Source organism: Hippopotamus amphibius, chromosome 5, assembly GCF_030028045.1.
Source record: "Hippopotamus amphibius kiboko isolate mHipAmp2 chromosome 5, mHipAmp2.hap2, whole genome shotgun sequence".
In the NCBI taxonomy this organism is placed as follows: Eukaryota; Metazoa; Chordata; class Mammalia; order Artiodactyla; family Hippopotamidae; genus Hippopotamus; species Hippopotamus amphibius.
The window spans coordinates 101,869,414-101,893,968 of record NC_080190.1 but is presented as its reverse complement, the minus strand read 5'-3'; the positions used below and the strand labels follow the sequence as shown (position 1 = coordinate 101,893,968).

Sequence of the window (24,555 nt, the reverse complement as noted above, 5' to 3'; positions counted from 1 at the left end):
TTTTTGAATCTAAACTTAATAGGTGTTTGTATAGTGGTAAGAATCTAGCAGAAGAGTTGCTTTATGATATATGAGCCATAACTTAGAAAATTTTCACTGAAATATATTTAGTTCCTGGTAGAGGAAAGCTTATACGCTTCTTAACTTTCTATGCAGGGCAATTCATTAACATTGGTGTGACTTTCTATGCTAAAGCTAACTCTTTTCTTTCCTTCAACAGCTGGCCACATTCCGCACCCTCTTGTGTACAGGGGAAGGCGAAGCAGCAGCTTTTTTGTTGAGTAATCACCGTCCACCACAGCCTCTGAAGGGCAGAAAAGTGAGAGCCTCTTTCCATTAAAAGTTGTCACCAGTAGACCACCCCAGACGTGTCTGCAAAACAAAACAGACACAAAAATCGCTACTAAGAGTTTTTTCCTAGAATTTAATTTATGGGGTGCCATTTTGCTATCAGCATCAGTACAAAGAAAATCAGATCTTTTTAATCAAACTAATTTAAGTCATCTGTCTCAGATCTGCACACTGTTGTGTATTAAAACCCATGGAATACATCTACTTCAACCTGCGTGACAACACGGTGGGCATCGCAAACCTCAGAATGTATTAACAATCTTCCCTTGCCATAAAGACTGATCAGTCACGTCTCTCAGTGATGTTTGGTGAAAAATTTAAATTCATTCCCCAAATGACAGGATTATGGTGCCTTTTTCTAAACAAGTAATTCTGCTTAATATCTTGATATCATTCCAATTCATAAAAGGAGAAACCGTTTCCTTTTAAAGTGAAATTTCATTTGGATTGTGTTGCTGATTTTCATTGTAGGATACCTCTACTAAAATGAGCGAAATGAGAATTATAGGGGGGTGGGATATAGTAAAGCATCTCTTCCGCAGCTCAGAAAGAGTCCATAGAATTTTGGCGAGGAATTTCCCAGGATATAAATGGCTATTTAAACTTTAGTGACTTATGCCATATATCTTATTCACTCGGTGATGTGCATGATAAACTGGATAATAATTGATCAGATACAGTGGTTGTCAGTGTATTGCATTACCATGGTTTGAAACTAACAAGATTACAAGGTACCAGTGCAGGCAGAGCTGCCCATGGGCATGAGAAACAGGTTGCCTGATTTTGCCCTGCGTTTTGCCAACAGAGCACAGAGCAGTCCTGTGAAGGTCATTATTTTGTCAATTGATGGGGAAAAATTACTTGTTTCATAGATATAATCAGTCACAAACCCTTTAACTCATTTCCATGGCAGCACCCGTTTCCCCTTATGTGTCCCTCCATCTCTTGAGGAATTTTGTAAGTTGGTTCTTGATATTCACTTTAACCTATTGTCTCTTGTATGTTTTTCTTGTTTTTGGTGAAGGAGGATGGGGGAGGTCCTTCTGCTCTTTCTGGTACAAATACAGTGACACTAAGCATTCACTTAATAATCATGTTTAAGACTTGAACACATGCTACACATCTGTCATCTTCTGAGAGAAGTTTAATTGAGTTTACTTAATTTTGATGATTTGTTTCAGACACCTCTCTTCCTCTGAATGTAGATTTTAATATTTGGAAGTATTCCATGACAGTCTTCTTCTTCTTCTTTTTGTTGCCGCACCCCATGGCTTGTGGGATCTTAGTTCCCCGGCCACTGATCAAACCCGGGCCCATAGCAGTGAAAGCACTGAGTCGTAACCACTGGGCCACCAGGGAATTCCTTGTGATAGTCTTCTTGATAGGATCACCGATTATCATAAATTGTGAAATAATGATAGATATGGTTGCATTAAGATGAGTTCCTGAAGATGAAAGCTCCTTTGGTTTTCATTTCCCCTTCATGGTATCTAGCTTGAGGCCTTGCAGGAGATTGACATGTAGTAAATATTTAATTAATTGAATATTTAAAAAACTTTATTTTGTGTCTTTGGTCATTATCTTGCTGCTTGCAGTCAAATGCACTGTAAGTTCATGTAACAAGTAAAGTGCAAGCTCTGTCTTGAAAATTGTTTTTCTTTTTAAAGGAATACTTGTTAAATCTACCTGTGTAACCAGAGTTCTAATGGCTTTAAAAATATCAGCGTTGAATGAATTTCTTTAGTTTGGAAAACATGTTGTGAAGTATCCTAGTCAGAGAAAGAAGTCTGTTTTCTCAGAGAAAATAAGTAGCATGCAGAATGGGGGTTCTAATTACTGAGTATAAGCGTTGCCACTTTGTAATTCATGGTTTCTGCTACGGTAAGTATTCCATCGGTTCCATGCTACAAATTGGACTTTAGTACACTAAAAAAGTCAACACAGCCCTGATTTCCTTGAAGATTGCTAATTTATATCTCAGAGGCAAAAGGTCTAAGTGTTATCTTAGAAAAGTTATCTTTTGAAAAGATCAAAGAGTTGTAAATACTAGCATACATAATCTTTTGTTTCCCACCTATATTGGATTTATATTTGTTAAGCACTTTGTATTTTAACTTAAACTGGATTCAACCACAATAAAGATAACGAGAGAAACTTTGAACTTGTATATAAAAGATACAGAATGAGATTACATTTTTATGTTTTTTATTTAGAAAACAATTTCAAACTCACAGAAAAAAATGCAAACACAATTTTTCCCCCGAACAATTTGAGAGTAAATTGCCAACCTGTTACTGCATCAGCGTGTATTTTCACAAAGTTAGGACATTATCCTACAGAACCACAGTGCAGCTAAAACAACCATGAGATTAACCTTGCTGTATTATCAATGCTTATGCCATTCGAGGGTAACTCGCTCATTTAGTTGTCGTGTTTCCTTCGGTCGGGCACTGGTCCTCAGTCTCTTTGGTTTTTACGATTTTGATACTTTTGAAGATGATAGGCCAGTTATTTGACAGAATGCCCCTCAATTTGGATTTGTTTGAGATTTCCTTGTGATTAGATCCAGGTTTTTGTATTGCTGGCAGGAAGATCACAAAAGCAATGCTGGATCCTATCAGGCAAATTGATTTGTCCTCTAGTGGAGAATATTCACTTCAGAACTTGATTGAGATGGTGTCTGCTAGGCTTCTCCACTGCAAAGTTACTCTTCTTTCCTTTGTAATTAACACATATTTGTGTGGGGATGTGCTTTGAGACTATGTAAATATCCTGTTTCTCATTAGACCTCCAATTTATTCATTTATTTCCGCTGTGTACTTAAAGGACCCCTGTGTTGTTCAGTGGGCTCTAATCTGTTATCACTATTGCCATCTATTCTCACGTGCATATTTTTTTAATTGGCCACGAGGAGCACCTCCCAGCTGGCTTCTGTGCCCTGTTGACACATTGTGCCCACTTCCTTACTTTCTGATAGCAGTGTGATGTTCCTGGCTCAGCTCATTCTGTACCTTCCCCTTCCCTGGAATCTGACATTTCTCCACGGAGCCCTGGTTTCTTTTAGTGGAGAATAGTATTGAAAAAACTAACATCTGGGTACAAGATGAGTGCATGGCTATTGGAGCATTGCCACTGCTAGATCCCCTCAGTGGACAGAGGTCAGGAATGTACACACACACACATACACAATGTGTACTCACATGTACAACATCTACATTTCTGTATCTATATTTTTATATTAAAAAAAATCACAATTTCACACTCATATCTGTAATTTCAATCCAATTCTATGGGGTTGATTCTAGTTCTCCATCTCCATAGTTCTAATTCCCTTCTTCAACAGTGAGAAAACTGGCTCCCATTATCCTCAATGTACTTACTTATTTGGCCAATTCTTCTGTGTGTAACCAGTATCCCATCACCACTTCTGACCTCTCACCCCCACAGGCATGGGTGCCCTTTTCTCTCAGCTTGGATTGTGATGTCCTGCACTGGGCTGCCTTGTCCCCGAGGGGAGGAGAGGGGAGGGGGAAAAGCAAGCTTACATTTTGAAATACTCACTGGACTGTTCACAGGTAGGTTCTTTATTTCTAACACAAGGTTATTGAAACTGTGGCTTTGCCTATACACTTTTTATCATAGATGGCAATGAAATGGAATATTTTGTAAAAGATTTTTAATACTCTGAGTGGGGCTTCAGAGAATGTAGATCAAGGTATAGTGGTCTCATTTCAGAGGCTAGGAGGCCATCCAGACACTTGGATAACTACCACAAGTTGTTTTTATTTCATATTTACTGAAGAAGACTAAATCCCTATGGTCAGGTTTTTAATACCCACTGAAATGTAAACTCCCCTCAGAGGATAATTTTTTAAGTCATTTACACTTTAGTATAATTGATTTTTATGACAGGTTTTGATGGGAATAAAGACTGACAGATGAATGTCAACATGATACAAAATTGTCAGTGGTCTGAGTGGATAACCAAGATGAACTTGATCTGCTTCACAATTTTGCTTACATGCCTCATTCTTACCTGTACCCTTACACCTTGCACCATGATTGTTGTATAGCAAATACTCATTGTCGGTGAATGAAATGCACTCTTTATTGAACTGAAGTAATTGGAGATTTCTCTGATGTGGTCAGGAACTCACCTCTACCTTCCTAGAGAGGAATTATAACAAGCAGAGATCCTCCCAACTCCTGTCACGGGCTGAGAGAAGTCTTCGTGCCCAAGCTGTCCTTGCCTCACCACTCCCACCTCTGTAGGTCACTTGGTGGAAGAAATTGGGTACATTAAAGTTTCTTGATTCAAATGAGTCTGTTTTTATTACAAGTACCTTTGGAAGGAGAGGCGACCAGTTTGTCTTAGCTGTGCTCATGGAGTGAGAGTTGCAGAAACTCTGGGTTTGTGACTCAATGAGGTCAGATGAAACATAACTCAACCCCAAGTTCCTTATGGAAGGGATGACCTAGAAAAAAAGGTTACATGAAGGACTTGTATATTAACAGGGACTTCTGAAAATAACTACCCTTATGGAGGTAATTCCTGATCTATGATCAACGAGTACTGAAGGGTATTGGAGGGCCCCATACGCAAACATGTAATTCAATGCTGTTGGCATTAAAAAAAAAATGACAGTATCAGTCAGGTTCCATTAGGAAAATAGAACCACCCAGTGTTTCAAACAGAGGGTATTAAATGCTTGGAATTGATTATGCAAGTACTGGAAGATGTTGAAAAACCAAAGAGAACAGGCAACCAAGAGATTAGCAAGAGCAGGAAGTTCTCACTCTCCTCAGGAGGAGGAAATGTTCCTGAAGCCCAGGAGCCATGCCATCCAGCTAAAGTTGAAACTAATGTTGTCTTGACTAGGAGGATCTGGTTATTTTTTGGAGAGACACAGCCACTACCTGAGTCCGTGCTTGAGGTGGAGAGAGGAGGAGAAATATTCTGGCTTCTCCCTTTATTCCATCCTCCAAACTTCTACTGGTACCCACTGGTAGAACCCAGCCAGAAGTCAGATAACATGGAACCATGAGAGGTCATCCCCTCTCATCTGACCTGTTACAGACCAAAACAGTGGAAAGGTCTGGGAACAGGATCTGAGAAAAAATGGGCTTAAAACCACCCAAAGCACCAAGGGCTGGGAACCTCCATTATGCAGGTCAAGCCTATGATGCCAGGCCGGAGTTCTCCAGAAATGGAAGACCATTGCCAAACTTTTCTCCTACGCCAGAAATTTAATTTTATCACAGTTTATCAGGCATCTTATATGTGCTAAATGTTGTGCTAAGTACTAGAGATATAAAGATGATTGAAATGTGATTTCCTCTCTTAAACAGCTCAAAATCTAAGACAAGTATAAAAACGAATTGCATCATACAAAATGTTACATATTTTAAATTAGGTATCAGTAGAGTGCTAAGGGAAGATGGAGAAGATGGAGTGATTCATTCTGGAGAAATGAACAAAGGCATAAAGATTTGCAAGTGTGATACATTTGGAAATTGGGTTCTGTAGTTTTCTATGTAGTTTTGTACCTGGTGCCTGGGTAGGGAGATGTGTCAGATGTCTCCTTTGAGAGCGATGGAAACTTCAGTGCAAAATCGCTAAAGCAATTAATGGAATTTATTCATTCACATCATTGAAAAGTCCAAGGGTACAGCTGGCTTTCATCATGTGGAGCCAGGGGTTAAGATCAGACCTCAGACTGCTTTCCTTTTTGGTTGCTTCCACCTCTGTGGTCTCCATCAATAGGCAGACTCTCCTTTGATATTGGAAAGATGGAAACCTGCACCTGTATACTTAAACATCTCCTGCAAACCACACCAGTGACAAAAGGAGAATCAAAAAATTTTTTATCTTAAATTCTCATTTGCCCAGATTGAGTCACATGCCCATCCTTAATCAAGTCATCGTGGCCAGTGGCTTTCTATCTTCCTGGGGAAGGAAGGTGGAGTCAGCCTCTTCCCAAATTGCACAGACTAAGAGTGTTTATGTGTGTGTGTGTGTGTGTGTGTGTGTGTGTGTGTGTGTTGGGGGGTGGTGGTTGCAGTATAGGAAAACTGGGGTTAGTACCTGAAGAATAGAAAAAAAATTCTTCATGGCAAAAACAAAGAATGTCTACTCTGGAATAAAAGAGTGGCTGAAGTAAGGCCTTAGAAAAATAAAACTCAGGAGATAGTTCAGTTTTTCTAGGAAATCACTATCATCCATCTAAAGAGAATCAAGTCCTTCAAGTCAAATGTAAGGTCAGCATTTCAAGAAGGACACAAGATTAAAACATTTTTTTTCTACTAATGCTTTGATGAAGTGATAAATTGATACTTTCCCACAGTGATGAGGAAGGACAGGGATTGTCAGAGTGAGGTATCCAACCTGAAATCGGGGAACTTGGCATTTTCAGCGGGACAGAGCTACTTGTTGACCCAATCAGTGGGTCTTCCACGTAGGGCTCACGTGTAGACACTGGATTCTGACCACTGTGGTCTGTCTTCTGCTGGCCTCTCTCAGGTTCCAGGGAGATAGGGGTGTCTTTGTTAGAACTCGTCCTCACCTGTTTTAGCCTCCTTTGAACTTATCTAAGCAACCGCTGTGGACTTATCACACTTACTATTCACAGTGCCCTGTCTTTGCAGGCAGTTCAAGAAGCATTTGTTGAAAGAATTAGCAAGTGAACACATAAATGATTAAGAAATGCTCCGATTCGTGTAAAGTTAGCGCATCTTGAAGTGTTTTCTTCCCCAATAAAATAACAAGTGCCCATAAGTTATTGACCTAAATATCTAAGCAATTTGTTCCCTAAGGAAATGTTAGTTTATCAGTTGTGAAATTAATCCAAGATAAATGGGAGGGGGTGTAGTTTGCATTGTTGTGTTGTAACTAAATGGGTACACCCTCTCCCCAAGATCATCTCCAGACCAGTGTCTCCCTTCTTGTGAAAGCCAAGGTCCTCATATCTCTCCTCTGAGTAAAACCTCCTACTGCCATCATCTGGACAACCAGGGAATTTTCTTTCACAGCCCATACCACAGACCAGTGGTTCTCAAAGTCTGGTTTGATAGACCTCTGAGGGTCCTAAAACACTTTCAAGGGGTCAGTGAAGTCAAAACTATTTTCTAATAGTCCCAGGATGCTATTTGCCTTCTTCACTACTGGACATTTGCAATGCTGGTGCAAAAGCGATGATGTTTAAAATTGCTGGTTTCTTAGCATCAGGGCTGTGACTGTAAATGGTATTGGTAATTATTTTTTTCTTCACCACCATGAAATCATCATTGTAAAATACCGCTGTCTCTTAAGAATGTCCATGTCCTTAATTAAAAATTATTAATTGTATTAATATTATTAAAATTAATTTGAGATTAATTTCAACTCCCGAGGACATATTCTTTTAATATTTGGTGTAATATAGTGGAAAGTCTGCATAAAGACCTTCTGATGCACATCAAAGTACGATGGTTTTCTTTAGGGAAAGCACTTACATGATGGTTTGAGTTGCAAACTAAATTAACCACTTTTTTCATAGAGCATCATTTTGACTTGAAAGAGCAACTGACAAACTACAGATGTTCAGACTTGGGTAACTGGCAAATATTTTCTTGTAAGTGAACAAAGTGAGCTTGTCACTTCAACAAAAACAATAAAAAGCATTTGTTAGCAGTGTTAAAATTAGAACTTTCAAGAGAAAATTAGAATTTTGGAAAACTTACATCTGCCTCTCTGAGCATGCCCGCCTCTCAATGCTTAAAGATATTTCTGATGAAACCAATAGTAATTTTAACAAATGTGATTTTTTGATATTGTATAATGAATCATGTCAGCATTTTGAATATATGTGTAACTCAGTGAATCAATAGTTTCTAACCAGACAGTATATAATGTTACAAAATCATGCACAAGCAAATGATCTATTCAAAATACGAGACAGACCGATAGATTTTAAAGGAACAGAGTATGAAAAGTTTATTCATATGGTTTATTTATGCATAAATTTTAAGGAACTACCACTTGTTAAGTTTTGGTGTAGTACTGAAGGAGAATACTATCCACAGTTATCGGAAATGGCTATTAATATGCCCCTCCATTTTCTAGCTACATATCTGTGTGAGGCTCGATTTGCTTCCTGTAGTTCACATAAAACAGCTGATCACAACAGACTCAATGCAGAAACAGATATAAGAATCCAGCTGTTTTCTATTTAGGCAGATACTAAAGGGATTTACAAAAATTTAAGTGCCAATTTTTTCTTACATTTTTTGTTTTATAAAATATTGTTTTTTAATAAAATCTGCTATGTTAATTTATCATATGAATCTATTATCCTTAAATGAATTAATGAATAAATACTGCTGCTTTAATTTCTAGTACAGTAAATATCAATAAGATAGAACCTGCATAAACAAAAGCTCTTTGGGGGCTTCAGGAGCTTTTAAGAGTGTAAAATGTCTTGAGACCAAAGGATTGAGAACCACCCTTGTAGACCATACCACGATCAGTGTCCCACACCTTGTTCTTCTCAGCACTCCTTTCCTCTAAAAGAGTTGGAATCTTGGAATCAGTTCTAATGAACAGACTTGCTTATGCTGCAATAAAACCACACACACACCCACACACACATATTTCACATATAAAAAGTTAAACTGTAGTCACACAGTCTCACATTATTTGACATGGGATTAGTCAGTCTATTTCAGATACTTCACGATTTAATCTTCTCAACATCAAATTCAAGGCCAAGAAATTTGCATTAATTCCTATTTAGGTGCTGAAGAAATAATATAATTTTCTCTCAGTTTAGGTTAACTCCTTGAATTCAAGACCAAACCAAAAAAAAAAAAAAAAAGAAGAAGAAGAAAAGACTACTTATTATAGTCACTAGAGGTCCTGGCCTAGCAGTTCCCTGGTTTATGCTAATAGAAATTTCCCACTTATCTTTTGCTCCTAGCAAATTGTTCTTCCTCTTGTTCTAAGCACTCAGTTTTGAAAAATTTCTTTCCAGCCCTTCCTCTTTTGCTTATTGCGTGTTTCTGAATGCTTCTGACTATGAACTCCAAGGTTCTTTTCCATATCATTTCCTTTCCATATCGTTTCCTAACCTCGTCTTTCACATTTATCAACCTTCTCCTTTCCATAACTCCTTCTCTTCCACCCTTAGGGAATTATCTCTCTAGGGCTTCTACCTTCCAGTTCTTGCTTCTTCTCTTCAAAAAGAGTAATTATCTATCTTGGCAGATTAGTTACAATTCAGCTTTCTTGTTAGGTCATAACAATACCAAAGGGGGATATGTGGCCAGGTGTTGGCCATCACGCCATTTCCGAAGGAATCACACAAGCTGATATACCTTGATAGAACTCCCCAGGTCTTGACACACGGCCTCTGCCCTGCAAGATCAGAAACCTAATTAGTCACAGCAATGAATACCTTCCTCAGGTGCAGACCCACCATAGGTGAGCTTACAAGGCTGACATACAAAAGTAAAGTTATTAATTTAGAAAGAGTAATATGAATCTTAGCTGGAATATTCAAATCCACATGACCATTAATTCAGGGAACATTTATTGAGTTCCACCAGGAAGGCTACCATACACAGAAAAACTGAATCAAAATTTGCTTGGTAAGTATGGAACTCAGAACAAAGAAGATAAACAGAAGCAGTAAATGTTTTATATCATTGGACCTGGAAGAATATGAAACATCCAACTCACTAAAAGAGCGCTTTTAAAAATGAGACCATAATGATAGAATTTTGCCGGCTGTAACTCCACAGCATTACCTCTAAAATGTGGATAATTTTCGCAGAAGGACTTGGTCTGTTGGCTAATATTTTCTCAACATTGGATCATGCTTGGATAAATTTCATTAATATGTACTTCTGTGGTTTTCATTTTTCTGTTCTTTTGTGACAAATCAACTTTTCCCTAGTTGGCACAGCCTTTTTTCGGACATGTCACAGTGACTCAAGTAAGAGTTTTAAATCTGAAGCTTACTCTGCCCTTTAAGGAGAGTTTTCAAATGTCTGCTCTTATTCATAATATGTAGATTATAAAACCCAACTCTTAGAGCTATTAAGTTGGTGTTTAAACTTTTAAACTTATTTTTATTCTCAAGGGTGTTTTCTTTTTTCTTTTGGTAACGGCTCAGTAAATTTCCCAAGGACTGACAATGGTATCGTTTAAATCTATTTATTGAGTGGATAAAAAAGAAAACAAAAAATGAGACAGCATACCTAAAATAATTCAATATAGCCTGTTTATTCATTTTATTGCATTATATTTTTATGGTAATTTTCTTCTAGGGAAATAATTTTTTTTTCTTTTTTTTTTTAATTACTTTTTTGGGGGTACACCAAGTTCAATCATCTGTTTTTATACACATATCCCCGTATTCCCTCCCTTCCTTGACTCCCCCCCTCGAGTCCCCCCCACCCTCCCTGCCCAAGTCCTCTAAGGGAAATAATTTTTAACTTAAACAATTTTATCAGTTGATTTACAATGCTTGTTAATTTCTAAGCAAAGTGATTCAGATATATATATATATTCTTTTTCATATTCTTTTCCATTATGGTTTATCAGAGGGTATTGAGTACAGTTCGCTGTGCTCTACAGTAGGACTTTGCTGTTTATCCATTCTATACATAATAGTTTGCATCTACTAATCCCAAACTCTCAATCCATCCCTCTCCCACCCTTCCTCCCCCTTGGCAACCAAAAGTGTGTTCTCTATGTCTGTTTCCTAGATAAGCTCATTTGTATCATTGTTTTAGATTCCACATATAAGTGATACCAAATGGCATTGGTCTTTCTCTTTCTGACTGACTTTACTTTGTACGATTATCTTTAAGTCCATCCATGTTGCTGTAAATAGCATTATTTTATTCTTTTTTTATGGCTGAGTAGTATTCTATTGTATATATGTACCATATCTTCTTTATCCATTCATCTGTAGATGAACATTTAGGTTGGGAAACTTAACATTTGACAAAGGTAGATGCGCTGTTTTCTTAGCCAGCTGAGATGAGAAACAGAAGGATAAAATCAGGATGCAGATGGAAGGCATCAACTGTGGTAAACACGAATCAGACTAATCACAATTCTGAGGCTAAGTAAAGATTTTTGCATGTATGAAGACTTTTAAAGACAATTTTCAGGCTTGTTATATAATAAAAATCTGGGATCCAGGAAATTCCCACAGCCCTGATCCCAAGGGATCTCCCAAATATCATTTACCTCACCGTGCCTTTTTTCTCTTGACACAGGGACTCTGCCGTGTGGGGTATTCCAGCCGCCACTCGACCTGGACATCCTGAGATCAAGCAGGGAAACAATTCCTAAACCCACATCTGTTTGCTCTTTTCATTTGCTATGTAATCAGTATACTTTCTGTGTTTTTCCTTTTAGGGATGGGAGCTTGGACAAACACAAGCTTGAAGTGCTCCTTCCTTAAACGATGGAAGTTTCTGTGATGCTTTGTAGCTACCTAGAAGCACGCTTTCGGCCTAGTTTACTCCCTTATTCCAAGAGTTTGAAATGTGAGCCCCAGTTGTTCTTCTACATAGAGGATTCTATTTAGAAAAAACAAAGCCAAATCTGGCTTTCCAACCAATATGAATTAAGAGAGGGAGCAGAGAGCTCTACTTTCTTTCTTGATTATGAGAATACACTTCATTCCTACCCAAGCAAAAAATCCCTGCCATATTTAATGAAGATGTATTCTTTTTAAAAATTAGTAAGATTGACAAGGTTATGAGGATATATTCTGTTTTAATATTGTTAAGAAAATAAATATTTCAGATATATCTCTGAACTGCTAATGTTCAATAACAGTTAATTCTTGAATTAGACCCCATACCTGATTATTGTTTATTATAGACAGGTCAGTTTATCACCAGGTCAGAGAGTATGTTACAAATGGCTTCATAAAAGTTAATCATAGGCTGTTGTTCTGCAATAATTTCATAGAGGTTAGGCTTACATGTGAATATTCTGCAATGAAGTCATAAATCAATGCCCGGAATTGCCTGTGCCCCTTCTCCCCCACCTTCCTTTAATCTCCTTTAGTCTTGGCACAGAATCTGAGAAACACTATGTGCCTAATTATGAATTTAATTATTTGCTACTAGACATATATATACACATACACACACATACACACACACACATGCACATGCATGTATATATATCCACACATACATATACACACACACACACACGTATGTACGTGCATCTACACACACGTATGCATCTCCTCACTTTTCTGAGTCACATCTCCTGGTTTCCTCCCTCTTTTCCAGCTGTTTCCTTCTCATCTGATCTGCTCTTGACTTCCCTCCCTCCTTAGGTGATGTTTTCTAGCCCCATGACTTTAAACAACATTTAAATAAACTGATGTTACCCATATTTATATCTCCAGCACGTCCCCTGAACTTCTTATTCATGTATCCAGCTGCCTACAGGACAGCTTCATGGGCTCTCTGATGGTCACTCACAATGAACACGTCCAGACAGACCATGTTCTCTCCCGCAGCCACTCACTCTCCCAGGAGCCTCTTCCCAGTAAGTGGCACCTCCAGCTGCTCCAGACTCACAGCCATTTCTCTTCCTCTCTTCCTCTCAAACCACGTCCATCTGTCAGCAAGTCCTGCAGACTCTCTACTCTTTTTTTTTATTTTTTTGCACACGGGCTTACTTGCTCCGCGGCATGTGGGATCTTCCTGGAGCTAGGATCGAACCCGTGACCTCTGCATTGGCAGGCAGATTCTTAACCGCTGCGCCACCTAGGAAGCCCAGACTCTCTACTCTTAAACGACAGCTCCTACCTGGTTTCCCTGCTCTATTCTCGCCTCCTACTGTCTTCTCCACAAAACAGCCAGAGTGAATCTTTTAAAAAAGTAGGTCAAAGTGCTTCATTCCATTGAGTTCCACACTTCAGTGACTTCCTCTCACTCAGGATAAAAGCCAAAGTCCTCACGGGGGCTGGGGGGTTGAGGGGGGGAAGGTCTGCGGGACCTGTGTGCTGGCTGCCTCTCTTGTCCTCACTCTCTACTACCTTCTCGCCCACTGCTCCCCACCACCTGCACACTCCTGTGGTTCCTCCAACAGGCCTTTTTGAGACTTTACATCTGATAATGTCTTTGCCTGTAGAGCCCTTCCCTAGATCCCCGCATGGACCACTTCCTCATCAGTTCAGAGGTCACCTCCTCAAAGAGGCTTTCCCTGCCACGGTCTCTGAAGTAGCACCCGTTACTCTTTCTCCTTCCCCTGCCTGACTATTTTTTCATAGCACTTAATATAACATAATATTGTTTATTTCTAATGTCATCTACAAGAATGTTAACCTTCTTAAGAACAGGGGTTCAGTGTTTCAAGCATCAAAATAGTACTTGGCACATGATAGACATCAATAAATATTTATTTAATGAACAAATGAATATTTTTTCATGCATATTTAAAATAAACATAGTTGGTCAAAGGGTACAAACGTGCAACTAGAAGATGAATAAGTTATGAAGATCTAAAGCATAGTGATTATAACCAATGATACTGTTACATATTTCAAAGTTGCTGAAAGACTAGACCGAAAATGCTCTCACCATAAAAAAGGAATGATAATTATGTAGCCTGAGAGAGGCCTTAGCTAATGCAATATACAAATGCATCAAATCAACACATTGTACACCTATAAAATTACATTATATCTCATTTAAAAACACGTAAAATAACATAGAGATTCACAATATAATCTTTAATTTTCTGCAGTAGTTTTGCGCTTCTGTAGAAGACTGAGTGTAGACCTATAATTATATATCAGCTTTGGTATCATACAGAGTGTGCAGTGTTCCTTAAGAAAACTTTTACATGATTTTGCAGTCTTTAAGATATGCGTTAGTACAACAATGCATAAACATGTATGTTCACAAACTATTTGTAGTAGTGCCTTAGTACTTTGAAAGGCTTCTATAAATTTTCATGCAATGTATAAATGTGTAAATTTTATGTAATGGATGCCGTATTTCCAAACGCAGGTGGTCACTTTGTTCTGGACACCAAATCTTCCAGAACAACACTGCTAGTGTGAACGACACACTGAGAAAGGAAGCACAGGAGAGGATGAGAAGAGGAGCAAGATGTTCTTGCAGTAAATGGTCAATATTTGAAATGGAGAGTATATGGTGAAAGGAAAAGAGTATTTTAACAGGAATTAAAAAAACCTTCAGAGGAAAAATTTTGGTGAGCGTCATCTCCACAAAAGGGTGAAAAATGAAGGTGTAAGACAGCAGTGATCTGTTCCTTTTGTTAACCCACAGATGGCGCTGTTAGAGAAGAAAAGCTGATCCGCTCTCCTGGGAGTGGACAGGCTGCAGGGAGACTGCAGACCATGGGCCTTTAACACAGAACCCCGTGCTTTACTTCTGTCTGCTGGTGCTGGATTCCAGTCCCTGCCAAGGGCTCCCTCTTCTTTACTTTTTAATATGAGACAGAGAGGGTCTCATTGGTGCTTATGAATAAGTCAAATCAGCTCATACTTGGTGTCCTATAATGCTTTCTCTTTGGTTCTTACCTCCTTTTCTGCCTTCTCCCCCAGGTGCATCTCCAGGCTACCATTCCCTCTGGGCGCATCTCTGCCACCTGCTCTGGGTATCTCTTAATCCTTTGGGCACCATACAGATTGCACTGTCCCTGCCAAGGGAGAGAAAGCTGAGGAAGTGCTCATTAACAGTAAACATTCAATGTACCTACCCTCTGTGGTCTACCTTTCCTAGCACAAAATCAGGGGAAGCAGCCTCAGGTTTGCATGAAATTTTCCTGAAGTTTGCATGAAATTTTCCTGGAGTCAAGACTGCTTTAATGCTGGGTGGCTCTTCACTGTACTGTTATTAATATGTCATTCTTTCCTGTGTTTTTTGTGAATGGCATAGAGTCTCATCTGTGAGTGTTGTTCTCTTTCTACACAAAAGGGATAGACTAGGTCAGGGGTCTTCAAGCCGTGCTCAGGATCTATCAGCAGATATAAGAGATTACTTACTAAAAGCTTTCTCATTAGAGGCTTACTTATAAGGGATCTGTGTCATTTTTACCATATTGTCTTTCTCTTCGGCACCACCTCAGTCTTGTTGAGATTTGTGGTGGGGTTAGGAGACCAGCTGGTATTCTTTCTTCAGTCCTCATTCTGTGTTGTGTCAAAACCTCATCCCTGCCTTCAAGGCTCAGAGATTTCATTAAAGGCAGTCTACGGCCTTGCTTAGCCTAGCTTCCTTCTTTTAGATCCCTGTATATCCATCCACCATACATACACCTCCTCTCTGTTCAGGCCATTCTTACAATTAACTTTTTTTGTTAAAAAATAAAAAAATTCACAAAAATGTTCATAAAAAGGGGAGCATAACTAGGATGTTCCTAGCCATAAAATTATAGAGAAATCAGGTTACTGCTTTCTCATATACAAGAAAAGTGATTTTTAAAAAAAATCTTTTCTCAAAAAGATAAAGCGTTTTGAAAAGCCTTCAGGGTTTCTGTCCCTACCCTCCCACACTCTCATCACCCATGGCCAATCTGCTCACTTCATTCTGCGTATTTTTAGATTTGAGGTTAAGGACAGTGGCGGCCTAGGAGTACTGATTCTAATCAAAAGGAGGGCGGACCTAGTACAATGGCTTGTGAGCGTGGGTGAGTTTTTTAACTTCTTCAGGTCTCACTTTGCTAATCCACAAAAAAAGGGAGGGTTTCAAAATAGTAAGATGGCTGTGCATCTAGACAAGAAAAGGCACTTAAAGGAATCATCACAGGGAAACTCAAGAAGTCTTATTGTTTGAATGAACACAGTCAGTCAATGAGGGAGATATAAGAACAGTGTAGTAGTTCCAGATTCCTTTTAGATTCAGGCACTAGATGTCACTGCCGATGTTTGGTACTTTCCAATGAAGGTTAAAAAAAGTTCTAAAGGGAAAAAAAAGAGTTGGGGGTGGGGGGAGATTGCTTGCTTAAGAACATAAGCCCTGGAACATTCCTTTAAATATCATGATAAAAGTGAGTCATCTTTAGAAAAGTCATAAGGCTTTAATCAACATACTTAGACATCAGGTAAGCCAGTTATGGTTTGCTGACTAACCGATTCAAGTTGATACAAAAATAAACACTCATTCTATATTTAAGATGCTGCTGCTTCTGATGTAAGCCTAAAACAAGGGAATCAGCCTCAGAAATTAGAGGCTTGGATGAGAAGATGAAGACGGAATGTTAGGAAACAGATGAATAACAGAAGAAAGAAAAACAATAAGACGTAAAGCATCCTACTGACCCTGTATTTATATGACAGATGACGCCATGTAAACATACGTCTTTTTCTTCCCATTAAATATTTAGTCAATGTACTTAAATAATTGAAACCTTATTTCAAGTACCTTCTCTGAACTGTTATGTGTATAGAACATCAGACTAAGTGAAAATATTCTAAAGTAAAAATTCCCGAATTCAGTGTATACCCAAGAAGAATGGCGTTTCAAGTTGTACTGATTATGTTAATCGTATTAGAGGTTTGAGCGGGAAATACTATTTTTATGAAGTATTAATAAGTGGGTGGGAGGGGAATCTAGAAACCTCCTAAACACTGTTTCCTGGGGTTTCTCTATAGCAGCGGAGAGTCTTAGCTTAGGGGCCGCCATCCGTAGCCAGTGTGGGCAGGCATTTACTGTGTTTTACAAAAGAGGAAACAGATGAGCAGCTGGCTAAATCTGAATTTTTCCCTTTTGCTGTCTCACTTTACTGCAAAAGTTTTACAATTAAGTGTAAGGGATTGATACTACTACTAATGATGGCTAATATCTGTGGAGGCGCTGCTCTAAACTCTGCACAAAAATCAACCCATTCGAGGCTCACAGTAACCCCATGACACAGGTAGTGTAATTATTGCCATTTTACAGACGAGAATGCTGAGGAAGACCAGGTTAATTGTCTAAAGCATTAGGGCTAATCAGTGATGTTGATAAAATACATTTCCATTAATTTCCAGGTGTATGTTTCTAAAACAATCTTATAAGATAAGGCCAATTATGTTCATCTTTCCACCATCTTTCCAGTTTTCTTAATTATGCACATTTTAACACAGTTGTATGTAGGTATGTGTGTATAGTGTGCCTGTGTTCTCTTCATAGATCATCACTTTCATCACTTTATAGCACTGTCACAGAAACATTTTGTTTGTGTTGCTGTACACTTATTTTTAGTGACAACAGAAATGGTGCAGCAGCAGTTTTCCTGCCATGCTCCACAGTGCTCTGCAGATGTCTCAGAGGTGGTTTGGGGCCCCGTGCAGCGTGGAGGGTGGTTGGGAGCACAAACAGGATGGCCTCGGGTCCTATCCCTACTCCCTGCCTCACGTAGAGCAGTTGCTCTTTAAAAATAAAATATTTTACATTAACTTGCTTATTTAGCTTATGTATAATGTTTCAGTGAAGACAGTTTCCTGTTGCTAAACCAAGTTTAAATATCATGAACTATATCATAAGATATAATTTCTCTATTGAACATATAGGTTAGTTCCACTTTTTATTGTTATAAATAATATTGCTAAGAGCATCTTTTTTTCTTTTAGTTTTTTCCTTTTAACTGTTTTCAGTTTTTCCTTAATTGTTTCCTTACTTTAAATTTCCAGGAGTTGATATAGGCCCCCAGGGCATGGATGTTTATAAGCATTTTGGGCAGCATTGCCAAGCTGCCCTGTCTAAGGCAGTTTACAATTTATACTGCCAACAGCAATGTGAGCACACCTGCAGTTTGCCCCACAACCCAAAAGTAACAGCTTTAAAAAACAAAACAAGAGAAATCAAAGAACACCCCAAGCAATACAAAAATCAGCAATATAAATTAGTGTATTTAAATTAACCTAATTTAAAAGGTAGGCTGTGCCTCAGACTCGTGGTTGACACTGGTTGAGCTGGATTGGCTGTGGCAGGTGGCCAAGAGAGTCGGTGGGAAAATGGTGTAACTCTGAATAGGGAGTCTGTTGAAGTAGAAGACTGTCAGGAGCGATTCACAAACGGTTATTCAGGGACCATAGAAGAGGTAAGAGACGCTGGTCCTCCTAGAATTGTGAAGGGCCATCCTAGGACTTTCCCAGGAGATATCTTGCCTCTGAAAGTTAGACAGGCAGAATTTACTTGGTGCAGCTCCTTCACAGGCTCTATTTGGAAAATGTTACTGCATTTAACAAATGCAGAGAGTGGCTTTGAAATATCATTTATTGAAGACTAGAAAAAAAAAAGAGAAAAAAGTCACTCATATTCTTACTTCCACACCAATAGCACTCTGAGCATTTTGCCTTTTTTGGGTTAAAACTATGACTCTCTGGTGCATCTTGCTTTTCTAAAATTTTGATAATTTGTTTTACTTTTTATAAATTGGATAATGCAGTGGAAAATTGAAGGAACCAGATAAATTGGGTGTAACTCCATGCTTGTAAATTCCAGATTTGCAGTAAGTTACAATGTATTTTATAATAGGAAGGATAAAGGCTGTTCTTTTATCCAAAAGCACTGGTTTACTTTCCTCAGTCAAACATAAACCCTCCAGCTGGCATTTCTGCCTGCAAGCTCAGCAGAGAGGACGGGAGGAAAAATGGTACTATTTCCTCACCTCCACATGACATCATCCATGGCAGGGTGATAGCAAATGTGTGAGGAATGTCACACAGTGCCCTTCGGTGCTAATCTCTCTTCTCATAAAGCAGAGACATTCAGTCTATGGTGTCACAAAGATGCCAGGATTAAGGGTAGAGCAAAAAAAGGAAAGAATATGTTTTTTCTTGTTAAATATGTGTGCAAGGAGATGCCAGGATTTTAACTGGCAGAAGTCATATGTTTGTCTTTTTGCATAGAGAAATTCATGTTCAGTTTGGCTCTGTGGAATGCAGTAGGGATTGGACGAATGGGGGCCACGGAATGCCCCTACTTCACACATTCACACAGATCTGTGAACCTGGAAATCATGTGCAAGGCGAGGGTCTTTGGAAGCAGGAACTCTTCTTAACACCCGTTGCCCAAGTTCAGGCCTTTGTTGTCATCACCTCCCACTCTCTTGCCTTCAGCCCAAATGCCTCACTGCTCTGCTTATCATCTCCCTATGACACAGAGCTGGTGGTTCTTTCCCGACCACACACTTTTGATGAGGGTTACACAGCCAACAGAGCAAATTCCTAACAACTGTTTTTGCCTTCAAGAGTTCGCTCTCTCTGCCTCCAAGCCCCTTTTTCCAGCCTCATTTCCTGCCACTCCCTGGCCAGCGCTGCTCCCCCAACCCCCCAAAGTCTGGACTCTCCAGACAGCTTGCCAAGCTCTAAGCAAGCCTCTTGGTTGCTACCTTTGCTTGTGCTCATGCTTTCTTCTTTTCCATTGAATTCACTTTCTTTATTCCTTTGTCCTTTAAGTACCAGCACAAATGTAGCCTCCTCTCAGAATTCTTCTTTGACCATCTCTCTCTGCTGGGCAGAACTAAGAGCTTTTTCAACTCTGCTTTGATGTATTCTGTTTGTAGCACTGCCCACCTTATAATACAATTCTTTGTATTTGCCTCTTCCACTCCTGGCAGACTGCAGCTCTTCTGCAGTGTGTCTATTTCGTGTTTTTATCCCCAGAACTAACACAGTATCAGACACATAGTGTTTGCTTAATGTTTTTCAACAAACTTATTTATTTATATATAGGTTATAGTTACTGGTGAATTAATAAAAATTAATTGTTGTTTATCAATATTTGTTACTTATTTATTTAACTGTTCTTTCCTAAGTCCCTACCACGTGCCAGGCACTGTGATGAGCACTGGTATTCGGAGATGATGAAGTCATTGCTCCTGATCTGAAAGGGGTCCACAACCTTGTGAGGGAGATAGACATATTAGTGTGGAGTATATTCATTTATTTATTTGTAAAATAGAAAAAGGTTCTTAAATTTGGATTTTTTCCTGCATGAATTTAGAGTGGGTAGTGGCATTTTAAGAGTGTAAGTAGCAAAAACATATAAATTATATTTAATTTCTGGTCTGTACTACTCAGAAAAGATATGTTTTGAGTAATTCCTCTTTGTTTTACCAGCAATGGCATGGTCCTGGGTGTTTGTACTACCTGGAAGAAGAGCAGTGGTGCTAGAAATACAGAGAGAGAGAGAGAGAGAGACAGAGAGAGAGAGAGGGAGATATTTCATCCTTCACTGCCAGAACCCTGCTGAGACTCTCTACTGTTCCAGGAATACTAGCAGCAAAGCAATAGTATCTCCAAAAACATCCTCAGCCTTCTTCTGGTAAAGTGAGAGTTTAAGAAGATAACCAAAAGAGATTCTTGCATCAGTCTTTGATTTCAGCATAAGCCTACCTCATAAGCTTGGAGTGAGGGTTTGCTACAGCCTTCCTCTAGTTTGGCCAAGTGAGACAAGGAATCCCAGTTATTAATGAACCATGACATATAAAAGGACAGTTGAGATAGTCAACTGGCATTTAGTAAAGGTCAGAGGTTACTATAAAAAGACTTATGACTCAGCAATTCCACTCCTGGGTATATATCGGAAAAAACCAAAAACACTAATTTGAAAAGACACATGCACCCCAATGTTCATAGCAGAATTATTTATAACTGTGAAGATATGGAATCAACCTAAGTGTCCGTCAACAGATGAGCGGATAAAGAAGATGTGGTACATGTATATACACAATGGAATACTACTCAGCCATAAAAAAGAACAAAATTTTGTCATTTGCAGCAACATAAATGAACCTGGGGGACATTATGCTGAGTGAAATAAGTCGGACAGAAAAAGACAAATACTATGTGATATCACTTTTATATTTGGAATCTAAAAATAACAAACTAGTGAGTATAACAAAAGCAGACTCGCAGATATAAAGAACAAACTAGTGGTTACCTGTGGGGAGAGAGAGAGTGGGGCAATAAAGGAGTGGGACAGTGAGAGGCACAAGTTATTGGGTGTAAGATAGGCTCAGGGAGGTATTGTATCACATGGGGAATGTAGCCAATCTTTTGTAATAACTGTAAATAGAAAGTAACTTTTAACAGTTGCACGAAAATAAAAAAAAATAAATAAATTTAAAAACAAAGGACTTGTGTAGAGGAAACAAACATTTGTCTACTATACAAGGAGGGAAACCCAGATTCAGAGAATCACAAGACTAGAAGGGACATCCGGCGGACAGGTGGTTCAGCCCTTGCCTCTAAGAAAGAGGACATTCAATCATTCAAAAAAACCAAGAGAAAGGAGAATGAGCTCCATAAGCAAGATCCTATTTTTGGAAGCCAAATATTTTTCCAGCAAACGGCTCAGTTAACACCTGCATGGTATATGAGGTGATGTTCTAGAACAGCAAGGAACTCTTAGGACATTTTGCAATTTTCTTACTTGTATTATCAGTTTTCTTTGTTCATCTCTTGAGAGTGAGCTTTTCTTTTTTTAATTAATAAAGATAATAAAATGTTACATCTATTATTATATCAGGATGTGATACAATACAAAGCTGTGAGATGCACACTCTTGAAGATACTGTAGAAACAAATATCAGCCCTACTGTAGGAGGAAGTGAGCTGCTCATCTCCTTGGTGGTATGAAGGGTGAGTATTCACTCCGGGTTTGCAAATGCAAAACTATAGACCTAGTGTTAGTGGAGCAACAGAAAAGTCTATTAAGAAGATTTTTTTTTTTTTTTTTTGCAAAGGCACAATAAGCTCTTCATAGTGTAAGTAATAATATTTATTAAGTATCAGTTCTGTGGTGCTATTTTCAACTATTTTTGTTTTGTCTTTCTTCTTTCCCTTGTCAGCTTTCCCAAAATTTAATACAGCTTCTAAAAAAGTCTTATGCCTTTTGCTACCATTTTCCAGAGAAGAGTAAAAGGCCCATTAGAAATTGTCTGTCAATCTGTGATGTAGGAGTCTGTAAAAATTGTCCTGGGTAATGACAATAAGGTAAGTTTTGGCTTGGTAATGGAAGACTATGACTTAAACCAGGGCTTATTTGGACCCAGGTTTTGGGTTTCAAATCAGAGCGCTCTATGGGATGGCTGGAGGGAGAGGCATGCCCTGAGCGGGCATCGCGTGGAGATGTATACCCTCATTGTTACAAAATGGCCCTGAAAGATGCTCATATCCTAATGCTCAGAGCTGCGGATATGTTAGCTCACATAGCAACAGGGATGTCACAAATGTGAATAATGAAAGAGATATTGAGGTGAGAAGTTATCCCAGATTATCCGGGTGGGTGCAGTCTGATCATTTAAATTCTTTTCTTATTTTTTTTGAAAGATTCTTTTAAGTTAATTTTTTATATAAATTTATTTATTTATTTATTTATTTATTTATTTATTTATTTATTTATTTTATTGGCTGTGTTGGGTCTTTTTTGCTGTGTGCAGGCTTTCTTTTTAGTTGCAGTGAGTGGGGGCTACTCTTCGTTGTGGTGCACCGGCTCCTCATTGCTGTGGCTTCTCTTGTTGCAGAGCATGGGCTCTAGGTGCATAGGCTTCAGTAGTTGCAGCACATGGGCTCAATAGTTGTGGCTCACGGGCTCTAAAGTGCAGGCTCAGTAGTTGTGGCACACGGGCTTTGTTGCTCCTTGGTATGTGAGATCTTCCTGGAGCAGGGATCGTACCCGTGTCCCCTGCATTGGCAGGTGGATTCTCAACCACTGTGCCACCTAGGAAGCCTTGATCACTTAAATTCTTATAAACAGAGAACCATATCTGGCTGTGGTTAGAGAAAGAGATGTGACCACAAAAGCAGGGTCACAGAGATGCTACATTTTGTGACTTATATATATTAATTAAATTTTTAAAAATAATTCCCTTCCCCAGGTTTATTGAAGTATAAATGACAAATAAAAATTATATATCTTTAAGTTTTGAAGTTCACATATACATACATTGTGAAATGATTACCACCCTCAAGTTAATTAGCCCATCCATCACCTTACATAGTTACCTTTTTTTTTTTGGTGGGGAGAACTCTAAAAATTTACTCTTAGCAAATTTCAAGTCTGTAATACAATATTATTAATTAAATTATTATTAACCATGCTGTACCTTAGATCCCCAGAGCTTATTCAACCTGTAACAAAAAGCTTACACTCTTAGACCAACATTTGCCCATTTCCTCAATCCTTCAGCCCCTAAGTATAGTTGATTTACAATGCTGTGTTAGTTTCAGGAGTACAGCAAAGTGAATCAGATATACATATACATATATGCACTCTTTTTTAGATTCTTTTCCCATTACAAACCATTGAGTAGAGTTCCTTATGCCAGTGGTCCCAACCCTTTTGGCATCAGGGACTGGTTTCGTGGAAGACAATTTTTCCTTGGATGGGGGTGGGGAGATGGCTCAGGCAGTAATGCAAGCGATGGGGAGTGATGAGGAGCAGCAGATGAAGCTTCACTTGCTTGCTTGCCCACTGCTCACCTCCTGCCGTGTGGCCCCATTCCTAACAGGCCGCGGATGTACAGCAGTCTGTGCCTCAGGGGTTGGAGACCCTTACACTACACTGTACAGGAGGTCCCTGTTAGTTATCTACTGATATTTTATATATAGTAATGTGCATATGTCAATCCCAATCTCCCAATTTATACCTCCCTCCCTTATCCCCTGGTAACCATAAGTTTGTTTTCTACATCTGTAACTCTATTTCTGTTTTGTAGATAAGTTCACCTGTACCCATTTTTAGATTCCATACACAAATTATATCATATGATATTTGTCTTCATGTGTATGACAGTCTTTATTTCCATCCATGTTGCCGCAAATGGCATTATTTTGTTCTTTTTTAAGGCTGAATAATATTCCATTGTATCTATGTACCACATCTTCTTTATCCATTCCACTGTTGATGGACATTTGGGTTGCTTCCATGCCCTGGCTGTTGTAAACAGTACTGCAATGAACACTGGGGTGCATGTATCTTTTTGAATTATGGTTTTCACTGGATATATGCCCAGGAGTGGGATTACTGGATCATATGGTAGCTCTATTTTCAGTTTTATAAGGAACCTCCGTACTGTTCTCCAAGTGGCTGTATCAATTTACATTCCCACCAACAGTGCAAGAGGGTTCCCTTTTCTCCACACTGTCTCCAGCATTTACTGTATGTAGATTTTCTGATGATGCCCATTCTAACTGGTGTGAGGTGATACCTCATTGTAGTTTTGATTTG

General features: G+C 38.8%; 1 protein-coding gene across 5 annotated transcripts in view; it reads left to right on the top strand.

Moving 5' to 3' along the window:
- CA13 (carbonic anhydrase 13) overlaps positions 1-14,794 on the top strand; it is a 48,753-nt gene extending 33,959 nt beyond the window's left edge. Inside the window, exons 7-9 of one of the 5 annotated variants that reach the window (XR_009053692.1) lie at positions 221-319; positions 11,759-11,889; positions 14,383-14,794. Coding sequence is in view for 4 of the 5 variants with exons in the window: in XM_057734621.1 (XP_057590604.1) it covers positions 221-319; positions 4,501-4,623 (222 nt within the window). In the remaining variant the exon portion in view is untranslated. The other 4 variants (XM_057734623.1, XM_057734621.1, XM_057734622.1 and 1 more) reach the window with 4 other exon arrangements.
- The last annotated feature ends 9,761 nt before the right edge of the window (positions 14,795-24,555 follow it).